This window comes from Equus caballus, chromosome 27 (assembly GCF_041296265.1).
Source record: "Equus caballus isolate H_3958 breed thoroughbred chromosome 27, TB-T2T, whole genome shotgun sequence".
Lineage (NCBI taxonomy): Eukaryota > Metazoa > Chordata > Mammalia > Perissodactyla > Equidae > Equus > Equus caballus.
Window position 1 is genome coordinate 31,929,768 of NC_091710.1, and position 15,784 is coordinate 31,945,551.

Here is a 15,784-nt window from a genome sequence, read left to right on the forward strand (position 1 = left end):
AAATGCCAAACTATAAATCAAGATAATTAAAGTAGTAATGCTCTTACAAACACATATGGAAATACTCATGTTTATTCTTTAATATTTTATTCTATTTGATGTTTTCTGTGGTTGTAAACTGCAACAAAGTTTCTCTTTCGTAGTATTAGCCCTTCTACTGGCTCCTGAAATAAAACATTCTTGATTTCCCCCTATTAGTACGGCCCCTAAATACAAACGAGAAACAGAACAATCATTGAAAAAGGAACGTTTTATGGTCATAATTTCTCATTTGTGGAAACACTGTTTGATTTTCTCTGTTTTATTCTTCCCAACGGGAATTTACAAGTTTTAACAATTAATATTTGAATTGTTGTGACTACAGTAAATAGTCCTAAATCCAGGGATGAATTCAAATAACCTTTAAGAGACTGGAAGCAAAATACATGGTGCAAAGTTTCTTGTAAAAATAAACTGTAAAATTGTCTTCATCTTCAGACTGTTTTAGTTAAAAACAAATGGTGAAGAGAGAGAGAAGATCTTAGCAATCAGAAAAAGTGTGATTAAGATTAAGATGAGTATCTTAAGCTCAGAATAACTCCTACATGAAAGTGGAGAAAACGAAACTCTACAGCTTCTGCGGCTGCCCTGCACAGTAACAACTTGCTGCCTGGTGCTCCCCCTCACAACCTCCCACTATCTGGTACACAGTTAAGAACAAGAGTTTTTTAAAAAAGCCTTTCAGCAGGAAGATTACTCATCACAAAGCGTTTCATTTGTCTAACAGGTGGGAGACATCCTAATGAAGGCCGCTGACGTACTGTGTACAGAACTATCTAATAGTCGATTCAGCCAGCTTGGTTACCTCATTTTTGCCCTCACAACTTTCCATTCTTACTAATATACTATAGATTAGACAATTAGAAACAAAAGAAGTTAAGAAGTAGTAGGAACAAACAGTTGTAAGAAAAGCCAGCAAAAACACAATCCCAGAAAAATACAGGTCTGGGGCCATTTAAAATAGGGGAAGAACAATTTATGATAAGCCTAAATTACCATGGAAAAATCAAAATAATGTTTTCATATATTCTAAGAAAGTACAAACATATATGATCCATTTAATACTTTTGTTAAAATAAAACAAATGTTACCTCTTTTTGAGTTAAGCTTGTTATCTGGTATACTTATTTTATAAGATATGTTCTCGTCCCTGGGAATTCCAGAAAATTAGGAGGCCTGCAATAAAATAAGAACTCCCCAATCTCCACTGAGAGAAAGGACAATACAGGCTTATATGGAAGAAATATGAATTTGAATTTCTTACCAATTTTATGTACCATAAAGCAAACCTGAGATCTAAAACATACATATCACTTAATAGTAATGTTGTGTGACTGCTTGTTAAATTTGATGAACTGGTTTAAAGTTATCTGAGACTTAAGAATCTAGTCACATTCAATGTAAGTATTCTAGCGTTTACTGTAGAAATCTGGATTATTTTCACAATGTCCAAAAAATCATATTACCACAGACACGAAGAACTCATGATCTGAATTTTTTATTTTTCATTTTTGGAGGAAGATTAGCCCTGAGCTAACATCCCTGCCCATCTTTCTCTACTTTTTCTATGTGGGGCGCCTGCCACAGCATGACTTGATGAGCGGTGCCATGTCCGCACCCAGGATCCGAACCGGTGAACCCTGGGCCGCCGAAGCAGAACGTGCAAACTTAACCGACATGCCACTGGGCCGGCCCCCTGAAATCTTTAAAGTATATAATGAGATAATAATTAAGACAATTTGTGACAAGATTCATGTTTGATAAAAGAGAACAGTACGTTTCTCTGTTCACATTGCACCACATGGATGAATGTGTTTACCTTTATGTTTGAAATGTTTGCAAAAAGCAAAATGTTCTAATAATGAATGGTAATACGTACATAATAAAAGATGCAGTCACAAAAAAGTTCTGAAAATTTAAGAACAAATACAACCTTGACTTTAGACCATTAGTAGTCTTTTTATGTCAACAAAACCGTCTATGGCTGTTTTCGCAAAAGTTTAGGTAAAACCTACTTCTCCAGATTAATAATCCTTTAACTATAGCTCAAAATCATAGGGCTTCACTGTAATATTTATTACTATGGTTTCAATTTTATTTTAGAAGTGAAACTTCTGCGAGTCTAACATTATAACTAATGTCATACTTGCTTTATATCACATTATTAAAATGGATAGTGCACTTCAGGAACTTAAGTGTGTAGTACACTTTCATTTCAAAAACACCCAGAAACTAAAATAGATATTTAAAATCTTTATTGTTTCATCATCAAAAGTCTTCTTTCCATAGAAGAATGGCAATGCAATATCAGTGCATATTCTATGGAAAATTCATACTTCAAGTAACTAGCCTAGAAATCAGAGACAGCACTATGTCAAGCTAGTGTGCAAGGTCAAAGACACAATGCTGCCAATGCAGTTAGTATACAGAAAGAATATGCAGCTGTTAGAAAAAGAGTCTATGGCCAAGTGAATAAAACAGTAGCAGTGCACTGCACTGATGTTCTAGAACAGAAAATGGGGGAGGACCAGAGAATGCACTTCCTGCAAAAAAAATCGAGTAGATCACAGGCACTGAGTTCCCAACTGTATCGCCAGCTAATTCATGTGTGCCTGTCCCTTCCTCTCTAGGTCTACAGCATTGTAACACTGCAAGCCAACTTCAGCCTAACGTGTAAATGGGACAGCCACAGACAGATACTTCACTCTGCCTCCCATCTCACAGCTAAAAGTAACAACTTGGGTTTAGCAATAAAACCTGTGGCCTTTAGGCATCGTTAGTAAAAAGCTGAACAAACCCAAATTTTGTTCCCATGTTCTTGAGAAATAAACTTTATAAAACAACAAGACAGTTGTCACGATTACTCAGTTTTGTCTGAAGGCAAAACAATTTTTACGTAAGTATACTGAACAAACATCCTAATATCCTTAACAAAATACTGTCAGACCAACTTGAACATTTTCATAACTAGCTCCTGAAAAAGGTACTGATAATTGTGAGATGCAAATGACCACTACACTTTGGTCATGCCTGGTCACTGGGAATTTTTTGGTCAGGTTTGTGTCTGAAGCTGCTATACAGCTGGATTTGGCTACTTTGCATTAAACACACAATAAATGCCATTTGAAAAGAGACAGCAGATCTATCATGAGGAAATAAAAAATCAAAATAGTTGAGAGGTATACAGGAAACTTGTCTTAAATATTTTTAAATTACATATGATATAACCCTAGAGAATAAAAACTACAATTAGCATGGTCTAAATCCTAAATTGTTAATGCATGAATTATCTGCAAGACTAACAAGTTGCTTGTTAATCATGGCAAGGCCTTGTGGGGCAGGGGGCGCTCCGCATGTATGCCATAGCAATGACTTTCCGGGTGAGTTAAACACCTCTAATTTAAAATGTTATTAAACTATATTTGAAAAGTTTTTTTACTTAATATATACAACATATAAAATAAGTTAAAAGGAGGAAGTGGGGAAAGGTTTTATGGTATATATGATGCAAACATATAACTTCCTTTATCAGTAGTTCCATGTATGTCCATTTTACCCACGGTAAAACATGAAAGGCTGATAGAAGAATCAAAATTTCACTTATAAATAGAACAGGCGTCAAAAAAATGGAATTTCAACGTCATTTCTCCCCATAATGCAACTCACTCACTTTAACTATAATAAACATAAATAAAAACCGTATCTCAAAAATCTTTTTACATCCTTACCTTTAACAATAAATTCTTCTAACAACTGAGAAGAAAAGCACTTCTTTGTAGCAATTCCATAAAATAATTTTCAATTCACAAAACACCTGCTTACAGGCAAAACCAGCAATCCTTATGGAGGGCGTGGGCATGAACTTGGCCCTTCTGAGGTATAGATACAGCTAGATTTGCAAAGAGTACATAGTCTATAAGGTGTGCCAACAGCCTGCAAGTCTGCATATAATTGAGAGTGATGTCATCCTGACTGACTGAAAACTTATTTTCATAACTTTTTGTAATAATGGAGGTTAAATAATTTTAAGAGAAAAGATGTCTTTTAGCCCAGTAATAGCCAGCAGAAATCCAATTCCTAACCAATGCAAATGGTTATTACATTGAAAAAATGTTTGACATTGCATATTGATTAAAAAAAGAAAATGAACAGGGAAAACACATAAATATTTAAATTCAGCAGGACACCACAAAAAGCATACTATAGATAAGTGTGAAATCAGTCAAGCTTTTTCAAAAGAGAAAATCCTTTTAATCCTTCAGCAAGTCTCTGTGAAAATAGTATGCTTACAATAAAAGTGAGAAGGGAGCACCTCGAATACCCCCAGGAGGCTTGCTATACCACTCAGCATGACCGCCCATCTCCGGTGTGCATGGATGGCCAACAAATGACAACAAGTCCACTTGGCGACAGTTCAGTAACTCCTTTCACCACTGCTGCCAGCTGAAGTCGTCATTGCTTCCAAAGACCAAGAAAAAGCCCAGTATAGTTGCAAAGATGACTGTGTTTCCTGTGAGAACAAGTGCACAAGCTCCCCACTCAATCTATGGAAATAAGATATAAACACTCAGTTAATACACATGTGAAAACAAGAAAACAAAAAGCAAATCAAGGTTCTAGCTGTATGGCAACCATGATTTAAAACAAATAAGAGACTTGTAGTAATGACTTTTGCACTACCGAACACTCAATGGCATGTCTGTTTTGCTGTTTCTATTTATCTCTGGTTCCTTTAGAAAGACAGAGTCATAGATGATGATGATCATTCAAAAGCAAGCCTGAGTTCTGGGCTATGAGGCGGTAGCACAAAATTCTGCAATTTTCTGTTTATAAAGAAATTTGCTCTGACTCTTCCTTAGCGAAACTAAAATTTTATTTAGAGAGCAGATCAAATTTAAAGAATCAGAGATGAAAACACACTTGCGTACATTCTTTTAAAGGGGCAGCGGGAGTAATCGCCTGCTCCATGTGGAAGGGTGGCCAGCCTGTCCTCTCTGCCTTCTCTGCCACCGTGGGGATGGAGGAGAGAATCTGACTAGTGAGTTGTGGGGGGGGGTGGGGGGGGTGGGGAGTGCATATATATAGCCCAGCCCCTTCCCCTCTTCGTACTTCCCCACCTGAAAAGAACACGAGATCTCCTCGGGTCTTCTGTGTCCTGTGGTTGCTCAGCACTGGGCGAGCTGATGTGCCCCACTCTGAGAGTCAAGTGTTGGCAAGCCAACAGCTGCTGCAGACCCCAGCCATGCTCTCCAATATCAATTTTATCAGTCAACACCAACAAAAGTAAGATTTTTATCTCTATCCTCCTCTATCCTCTAGGTTCCTATGTCTCTCATCTCTTCATGTCATTTAACAAAAAATTCTTCCTGAGAAAAGTTTCACACAGTCAGAAGAATGTATTCACTTACCAGATGTGCTCTGGCAAATACAATAGGGAGTCCAAAAGCGGAGACAACAATGCCTGTGGTAAGAAATATGGCAAGTTCCTTACAAGCATTGCTCATAGCGTCGGTGTCATCCACCAGCCTTCTTGCTATGCAGTATGGAATAGGTGAAAGGATGTAAAAAAACAGAACAAAGAGGGGCCAGTATTGGCTAGAAAAAGAAAAATAAGATAATGTAGTTTTTGCTCTCTCTGTCATTTTCTTACACATAAAGTAGGCTTTTATAAAATACGGACCAAAGGAATATTGCAAGTTACAAAACATGGCACAGTTTTAAAGTAAGCTACAACCTGAACACTGAAAAGAGAAACATTTAGAGTCACAGTATTCCTAAAATCAACTAGGACACAATGGTTAAATATTTCTCATATTAAAAGAAAATGTTCTATAAATTACAACAGTTGGAATTAAGACCCAAAATTAAAAATATTTTTCAATTTATGTTATAAATAGACACATGGAAAATGGGAATATTAACATGGCAATTTTTAAAATTTAAGATTCATGCCTTTCCTACTTCTAATGTATGATATCCTATTTTAGCATAAAGCTGGAACACCCCAAAACTTTCTTTAAGTCACTAGGAACTCCCAAAATACTGAAACCAAAATGCAGAAAATGAACTGAAAGTAACAGTGAAGATTTTCAGTCAGAATACAGAATTTGTCACAATAAAAATAGATGGCGTTTAGCCTATAGTCAAGCTATTGTATTGTGCCAACGTCATTTCCTGGTTTTGAGAACTACAGTTATGTAAGATATTACCACTGGGGGAAGCTGTGTGAAGGGTCCAGGGGACCTCTGTACCACATGTGCAACTTCTTGAGAGTCTGTAATCATTTCAAGATAAAAAGTTAAAAAGAAGTAGATGGTCTTTAAAACTGCTATAAAATAAAATACACATCATACTGGAGGTTTGTTTGTACTTAGAGGCTTATAATAAGCAAAGATTTATCTTTATGTTTTTCCTAAAAATCTTTTCCTAAATATTTTGAGAATAAAAAAAATTGTAAATGGATACATGCTTAAGAAAAAAATTCAAAAAATACAAAAGCAGAGAAAGTGAAAACAGAGCTGCCCACGTCTCCTCTGCCTTCTCTTTCCCACTCTCCTATTGAGCTTCTTCTGGATCCTTCCATATTTTCATACAGACAAACTTTAAAAATGTGAATGAATCCTGCACTTTTTCGTTTAACAACGTATCTTAAACATCTTTATATATTAGCACTTACAGCTCCCTCATCCTTTTCAAGACTGCCTAGTATTTCCATTGATGGAGGTATCATAACTTAACCATTTTTCTTATGATAGAACTTTAGGATGCTTCCAGTTTTTTTTGGTTATTCTTATCAAGGCTGCCATGAACATCCATATTCTCCCTCCACTACACATATCTGTGCAAACAACTACAAGGAAATTTGTATGAGAAATTCTAAGAAGTGGAAGGGCTAATTCAAAGGAAATAAACATTTTGAGAGCTACAAACCCACTGGCTCCAAGAAGACCACATCTACTTACTCTCCCTCCCAGACACCACAGCGCCTGTCTGTACGTATCATTTTTATCAATGGATTTCACTTAATTTTGAGAGAGGATGAGTATATTTTCATGTGCTTATTAACAATTTTCAGTTCTTTTTTCATATTTGTTGTTCATTTTTCTATTTAGTTGTCTACATTTTTCTTACTAACCTATCTTAGTAATTTTTAAAAGCTCTTTCTATCCTAAGGAAATGAATTGCTTACGTGACTTTTTTTCTTAGGCAATTGTCTCTTGACTCTGCTTATGGCATTTTTTGCTGAAAAGATATTTTTAATTTTCTTGTATTTAACTGTATCAGTAGGTGCTCAAAATTGGGTAGTAGCGCGGGGCTCCTGTTGTGTTATCTTGCCGTTACAGACTGAGGAGTAGGCAAGGAGCAACAGCCCAAAGTCTTTTTCGCACCTGGTGTCCTAAAAACTTTACAAACAAATTTTAAGTGAAGACTTTTAAAAAGATTTGTCCTTGGTAAAAGAACTTTTTGCAGGATTACTTCTGCAGAAAAGCTTTAATTTTTAATTTTTTTAACAATTAAGTTTTAAAAATTAAAAATTTTTTTAACGTTTTTAAAGCTTTAATCTAAAAGTAGAAACATTTTACCCATAAATACTCAAAAAGACAAAAAATTTACATACTTGTATATTGGAAGGGCACAGCCAAGCATCAAAAACATCAGCCCAATGGCTCCTCCAAAGGACAAACTAATCAGAGCTGCAAAGTAAATAAAAAGTCAAATAGAAATACCAATTAGATGAAATTAATATTTTTAAATTAATATTAATATTAGCAGTCTGAACATTACCTGTCATCCTAGAAGCAAAAAACAAAAGAAAACATGCAAAAAATCAATGTAGTCAAAGCGAGTTATTTTCAAAAGTGTAAGTTATCTAGTCTCAGAATAAGTCTTTTGTGGCATCCTCAAGGTAAAAGAAAGCAGTACTGGTTTTCAAAGCCCTGAGCTATTGCTAGCACCCACATGTTCCCCAGTTACTGGTCCCATTTCTAGCGAGCATTCCAGCCTGCAAGATCAATGCTCCTCCAGGCGTTCGTATTGTTTACTCCACAGATCATTACAGTTTGGAAAAAGCAGGATGAGGAGGGGCTCCACACTGTCAGCTTTACTGGACTTTAGAAGCTGCATCCTAGCGAAAACCTCTCCTGATCAGCTCCCGCTTCTTGTACGTACACTCGCAAGGGGCACACAACTGCTAAGAAAAAAAGGTCCCCGGATATCTGCAGATAATCATTTTAATTGACTTATTTTGTTACAGATGTTTAAATAGTGTGCAAAACTACTGCTGGGCTTCCTTCCCTAACCTCCCACACATTAGGTAGCGCGCAGGGTAATGGGTACAAACCCTTCTGCCGTCGCGCTATTTTAAGGCATTATCACAAGCAACAGATACATTCTATACGTGGAATAAAGTTTCTACAGGTGAAATACAGTATCTAAAGTTACACACACACATACTTACACAAAGCATTATATTTTATAAAGTGTTTCCACATATATCAGAGAGTAGAAACAACTTTCTTGAATAGACACATTGTTCATCAGTGGCCTAGAATTAAGCAAAGAACTAAATGATCAATTTATTTTGAGTTCTATATAACCTGTATTTCTGCAATTGCAGTGGCTAAGAGAATAACTGCCCTTTTTCTCTAAACGATGCAGTCTACTAACCTTAACAGAAATGTTAAAATTCAAAAGAGCTGCAGAAGGTCTAAAAGTTACCAAGACAAAAGCTATGATACACAAACCAAAACTAACAGTAAAGGGGTTAAATGCTGCCAAGCACTACTGATACACTTCTCTGAATTAAAATGGTCATAATCAAGGACACCACTGACATGGTAGCCTGGCAGATTTTGTTTTCATTAGATCACTGACGTAGGTCATGACAAGCCTGAACACATTTACTTCGTCCTTAATGCCACTATATTTTCAGTTACAAAAAAAAAGAGAAAAAGAAAAAAAATTTTTTTTTACAGCAAACGAGAAATTTTACGTTTACAATGGAATGCAATGGAAATTGTGAGGAAAAATGCTGAGTTTACCATTCGCTTTTTCAGTTCATAACAGGTGTCATCATCTGCCCTGCTTACTTCTCCCGACACATATCCCACCAGGCTGCTCCCTCCAGCTTTCTGCACTCCTGTTACACTGGCCTATCCTTTCCTGGAAATCAGCAGGCTCCCTCACCCACAGGGCCTTTGCACATGCTGTCCCGTCTACCTCAGACACCTTTTCATTTATTCATTCCATTCAAGAAATATTTACTGAGAGCCAAATACATAACAGGTGCTAGAGGTCTGTTAGTACATGAGACAAGGCCCTTGCAAACTCAGAGAGCTTGCATTCTAGTCCCACTCCTCTCCTCTTCCCTCCAAGTTAACTCCGACTCTTCCTCAGATCCAGCTCAATCATCTCTTCCTCAGTGAAGTTTTTCCAAACCTCCTGACTAGACCAAATCTCCCTATTATATTCATTCATTCTTCACTCAACAAATATCTACTGAGCACCTAAAGTGTGCCACACACTTTTTTTTTTAAAGAATGGCTCTGAGCTAACATCTGCTGCCAACCTTTTTTCTTCTTCTTCTTCTCCCCAAAGCTTCCCCATCCATAGTTGTATATTCTAGTTATAGGTCCTTCTAGCTCTGCTATGTAGGACGCCGCCTCAGCACAGCTTGATGAGCAGTGCTAGGTCTGTGCCCAGGATCCAAATCGGCAAAACCCTGGAAGCACCTGAACTTAACCACTACGCCACCAGGCTGGCTCCTCACACACTCTTCTTGATGCTGGAGACAGAACAATGAAAAAGCTCTTGCTTTCATGAAGCTTACATTTTAGCAGGTGAATAAAATGATTTAAAAAAAAAAGCAAGCAAATAAATGTCAAGTGCTATGAAAAAAATCAGGCAGTGTAAGGAGATAGGAGTGCTGTTCTAGACCCAGTGGCCTGGAAAGGCGTCTCTGATGAGGTGACGCAGGAGCAGAGATCCATATGAAATGAGGGAGTAAATCACAGGCCCACCAACGGGGGGGGCATGCCAGGCAGAGGGACACGCATGGGCAAAAGCCCTCTTTGCACTCTACTCCTCTTTGCTCAGTTATCACAGGTGTAATTTTGTATTGATTTCTATTTGTCTTTCCTTCTAAATTGTTCTCTCCGCCAGAGCGGGGGAAAAAGTTTTTTTGTTGTTGCTGATGCTCATGCCCCAGCTCTTAACACTCAGTGATAAATATTTGCGGAATGAATGAAAGGAACCAAAAAGGAAAACAAAAGAGAAGGGGAGATAAGCGGAAGCAAGATAAAGATGTGTCTAATGCAGCAGAGAAGAAACAGCATAGAACTGAAAGTCAGGCGACACTGGGTCCTACCACCTACCAGCCACTTCCTAGCTGTCTGCATGAGTTATCGGAGTGGCAGTTCTTTCTTCTATAAAATGAGAGCTGGACTAGATCTAAAATGCAAATCATTCTCTGAACACCAAAGACACTTGTCTTAAGACGTGGTGAAGAAGTAAAAGCCATCTCCACTTTTTGAATGTAGCTGTCAAACAGCCAAGTTCATCACTATAAATAGTCTATGTTAACACCTTATTTATTCAGAAGCCAGAATATAGCTTAGAATCCTGGAGGAAACAAAGGTCACTAAAGAGACACAATAGATGTCATGAAGCCTATACATTAAAGCTAACATTCTTTATAAGCAGACCCTTAGGCTCTTATTCAGAGGTTATTTATCCATTATTTTGGTGACAAAATTGTGTGTGAATTTCAGCAGAATAAAAAATTTTTATTTTGTGAGGCCAGCCCCGTGGCCAAGTGGTTAAGTTCTCATGCTCTGCTTCAGTGGCCCAGGGTTTTGCTGTTTCGGATCCTGGGCGCGGACATGGCACCACTCATTAGGCCATGTTGAGGCGGTGTCCCACATGCCACAACTAGAAGGGCCCACAATTAAAATATACAACTATGTACTGGGGGGATTTGGGGGGGAAAAAGCAGGAAAAAAACTCTTTTATTTTAAAGAAGCATCTATGCTCATTTATATATATATATATTTTCAACAGCAATGCATATATCCAGAACAAAATTAAGTGAAAAGTAACTTCCCCTTCCTAGAAATGATCACTGTTGCCTGTATCTTGTAACAAAAAGTTTTGTAAGTTTGAGGATCTTGTTTCGCATTTTGAAACAAATGAGAAATAGGAGGTAGAACTGCATATAAGCAAGATCTGCCCTCTGACAGGAGGGAGGAGACTGGAAAAAATTCAAATCAGGCCGAAAAATCTCAAAAAGCATGCCAGTTTGCAGTAATCTTGGCTAAGAGGCAAGCAGACTTAGGACTGGATGCTCTCTGAGGGTAACTATGTTCCATGACAGAGAACAATTACTTATGTTTCTGTCATCAAAAAACAAGTCTAAATTCTTTGAGTATACTTTTCAAAGTTAAGGAAAGATGATTTGTTAAAAAAAATCAAGGAACTAAAATTCAGGTATCAAAAAATAATTTTATGTGACATTTCACTTCCCAATCATACTAAGACAAAAGCCAATGGGGTTAACACAGTGCTCAAAAAGTACTCTTTGAAAGTTTCTCCAATCTTATGAAGTCAGTAACTAGGCTGATTTACATACAAATTTCATCATTTGTATACAAATGGTTGTCCTGGATGACACATCAAAAAGGCCAGAATTTATACCGTAATTGAGTGATGCAACACTTGGAAGACAAAACTTAGATGAGTCTGGTTTCTACTCCCAAAGCCTCTCGGCTAGGGATGGACCAGCCCAATTATCTAAACTCTCTAGAGACAGGGTGCTGGTTCTGTGATTACAAAGAAATTAAGAGTAGGAGAAGGGACCGGTTCCCCAACCTGGGAGTTACCAGAAAAATCCGATCTATAACAAAGTAATAGGCAAACAGCTCAAGAAATAAGTAATGGACTCCAATTACAGCAACACTTCTCCTTAATATAAAGGCAGGCCAACAGGAAGAAAATATCCTGGTAAACAATCATAATTCCTGAAACCAAAAGTGGAAGCACAAGTCCATCTGAGACACTTTCACCTGATTAATATTTACCTCTATTTGGAGAAGAGAATCACAAAGTTGTTTAAGACAGTGACTCCTGCATTAATGACACCGAAGAAACGGGGAAGAACAGGGAAACTGGCAACATCCTAAAAACCACAGCAGTCTACCATAACTGTTTTTTCATACGAGGATTTGAAAAGATCTACTATAGTCCAAAAAAAGATCGGAAAGTATGCCAGTTGCTCAAATGACAACGTTTTACATGGGAAATGAAACGCTTTCAGACATTAAAGTCAAAATGTGACTCTGGGAAAGCAGCTCAACAAAAGCTGTCCTTGAGGGAAATAAAATACGCAGAAAAACACTGCTATCAAAGTTCTCACTTCCTGTTCGCCCCTTCTACAAAGCCGCAGGTCAGGAAATCAATGTAATTCGTTGTCAAGATGTTTAAGTTGAAAACGCTTTATTTGCTCCTAATCGAACTAACAAAACATTGGAAAGAATGCAACATTCTTTTTTCTCAAGAAAATGCACGAATAAACGAGTAATTTCTCATGAAGTTTTAACGCTATTTTATCTTTTAAAAAAAACCCAACTAAATAAAAACTTTGAAATGTGAAAAAGCCTCAACGTGCAACTGAGGAGAGGGAAGAGAAAAGGAGAACTTTGGGGTCGCTTATAGGATCTCCCCCATGCGACAAACACGACAAATCAAAATGCATCCGTTTTAGGAGCGGGTCAAGCTTCGAGCACCGGTCCTGAGAGCGGATGTGATGGCCAAGGTTTCGGAAAGAACGGTCCCTAAGCCCTTCTAGGGCGTTCCTGGGGGACTCGGCTCGGCTCGGCACCCGAAGATCGCACTCGTGCCTTCAAGTGGGAGATGACACTGATTTTCCGTAACTGGCATCCCTGGCGGCCTCCACCCCCTCCAAACCACACTGCGCCCGACTCTCTGTCGGATGCAAACTCCTGCAAAACGAGTTCGATGGCCCGAGTCGCTGCGGGACTCCTCAGAGCCCGCGGACCACTTCATTCCCGGCACGGGGGGCGACGGCGGGGTACAGGCTGCTGAGATCAGCAGAAAGCGGGGGTCCCCCAGGCGCCGTCCTTCCCGAGCGCGCCGCGCCCACCTCCGCTCCGGGGCTGCGCGGGCGGCGGCGGGGGTCGGGTCCGGGGTCGCCCGCCGGCGCAGGGACCCCGCGGCGCGCGCCCGGCCGGGGCAGGCGGCGTGGGGGAGCCGCGGGCCCCTCCCCTCGTTCCGGCCCCCGGGCCTCCGGCGCCCCGCGCCCCCGGCCCACCTTTGATGCCGGCCATGGCGCTGACGTCGCTCCTGGCTCCAGGACCCGAGGCGGCTGCGGCCGGGAGACCGGAGACGCGCGGCGGCGGCGGCAGCGGCGGCGGGCAGACAACACCCGGAAGTGCGCGACGCAGCACTTCCGCCGGCGGCTCGCGATCGCGCGGGGGCGCGGGGGGCGCGCCGGGCTTGGGGGCGCGGGGCTGACCCCTGCCTTCCGTGCTCAGATCTCCGGCCGACCGCCGCCCTGCGAGGCCTTCCGCCCCCGGCCCGGCTCCGGGTCGTGCAGGCTGGCGGCCGCCTCCAGGGTCCGCTCAGGGCGACGGAGCCTCATGTCGAAGCCCCATCGCGCATCCCGCAACCTCGCACATCCTTGGAGAAAGGAGAGCGAGCGGCCGCCGTCCTTTGGGAGGCGGGGTGTGATGTCTTTGGCGGATAACTGTGCGTTCGTTAAAGCGCATCCGTTTCTGTCTCCTCCCCAGCCTTGGACTAAAGAAGTGAGGCTAGGTGGGTCGTCTGCACTTGGCTCCTCGGTGTCTTGCACAGAATCAGGGTTCCTCTGAGAACCCACCTACAGAGACAGGATCAGCGGGACCCAGGAAAAGGCGGATTCAGTACAAATCCGAGCTCTTGGGAGTCTGTGAGAATCGCTGGGTTTCTTTAGTAGTAACAGGGCTAGAAAAAAAAACTGGAGAAAGCAGAGGTACAAATGCGTTTAAGTCAGCCTGCAAATTTATTGAACATTTACTATGTGTGGGAAGCAGGGCTAGGCACTGAGGTGAGCAGAACTAGGCATGGTTTCTGTCCTCACGGAGCTTGGAGCTTGCAGTTTAGTGAGAGACAGAGAGAGACAAAAAGGTGTAAAATTGCAACTATGATCATTGCTAGGAAAATGGGTCGACAGTCTTATGATAGCCTTTGATTTAGATCATCAGAAAAGATTTTCCCGAGGGAGGGGCAACGGAGGGATGAAGAGGTGTGTGTAACTACAAGAGAAAAGGGAAGCCCAGAGGGGATAGTGTACTGGGGGGGTGAGCCAGGGGGCAAACTCTGGAAGCCAGGAGCTTGGTCTGTTGGAGAGAGAAGGCCAATGGAATTGCTCCCGGTTGGAGTGGGGACAGGAGGGTCCTATACTATAAGGAATTTTTTCTTTTTTTTCTGTCTCAGCAAGGAGACTCTTTTGAAGGGTTTTAAAAAGATTCAAGAAGAGATGGGTCACATAAGATTCGAATTTTTCAATCTTTTGAGTCACCACAATAAGATAAACTGGCATATAAAACTCTGTTTTGTGAATGGTTGGAAGAGATGTTCCCAACATACGTTAAGATGAGAACCACTGGGAAGGGAAAGTTATTGTCCACCCTGCTTCCCTCCACTACTTCTGGAGTTGAATTACAATTTTTTTTAAAAACAGGTCACTTGAGGCTTCATGTCTCAAATAAATCTATAGATATCTTGTGGAGTAGAATTTTTTTCTATTCAAGTTAGTGCAGAAAGTTCTGCCATCTTCTGTACATGAAGAAAGAGTTTCCATTTAAGGATTGTGGTAGCAAAAACACTAGGCGCACTTGAACATGTTATGGAAATGCTGTTGAGACAGTCTGCGAACCACGAGCTTCATTCTCTAAACTGAAGCTGGCATCTGCCTCCTCCTCCCAGCCATCTTGAAAAGAGTAGGTAGAATTCCTGGAGAAGTAAATGATTCCATCCCAAGTAGTCACCACTAACATTTTTTCTTGATTTGTTCCACAGTATTCCATCCTCAAAAGCAGGGAGGGCTGAGGGAACATAGTAGAGATAACTGATCCGTGGTGTTGGTATTGGTGGTGGAAAGTGATAGGTTCTCAACTCAGGCTCGTAGCTTGACTTCTGGGGGAAGGACTACATTTTAGGGAGCCTTTTGGGGCTTCCACAAGCCCCAGTGGCTGAGTTAAGTGCTAGTCCTCTAATTTCCTCTTGTGAATACAAATGGATTAGGCATTACAGACATGCATCCTTCGTGACATTAAGGGGCAACTGGGATTGTTCTTCGGGTTAGAGAGATCTATGGTCTTTTGCTTCCAGTGTCATGGAATCCTAAGAGATTGTGCTCCTTTGACTTGTCCATGAGATCCACAGTGTTTCTAGAAAGAAGAAAACACTCATTACCCTAAGGACTATTTTTGGTCTACAGAGGCTGTCTGGAGTCATTTGAGACCTTAAAAACAGTGTTTCCAAATGCTGTAATTCAAAGACCACCTATACAGAATTCTTTGGGATGCTTTTTAAAAATGCAAATTCCTGGGTCCCAACTCCAGACCTTCTGAATCAGAACTTTCATGGGCAGAGCCCAGGAATCTGAAACTTTAATAAGCACCCTAAAGCTTTCCTATGCAAACCAAAGCTTGAAAATAATTGTCTGAAAAAGGTAGAATGTCAGTTTTCT

At 40.4% G+C, this 15,784-nt stretch overlaps 1 protein-coding gene across 1 annotated transcript; it reads right to left on the bottom strand.

Moving 5' to 3' along the window:
• Positions 1–235: 235 nt before the first annotated feature.
• LEPROTL1 (leptin receptor overlapping transcript like 1) lies at positions 236–13,956 on the bottom strand. The gene is made up of 4 exons (XM_023630554.2): positions 13,364–13,956; positions 7,658–7,733; positions 5,448–5,634; positions 236–4,583 (listed from the first exon to the last, which is right to left on the bottom strand). The coding sequence occupies exons 1-4, from the start codon at positions 13,377–13,379 to the stop codon at positions 4,467–4,469; spliced, it is 396 nt and encodes a 131-aa protein (XP_023486322.1). The 5' UTR covers positions 13,380–13,956; the 3' UTR covers positions 236–4,466.
• Positions 13,957–15,784: the final 1,828 nt, after the last annotated feature.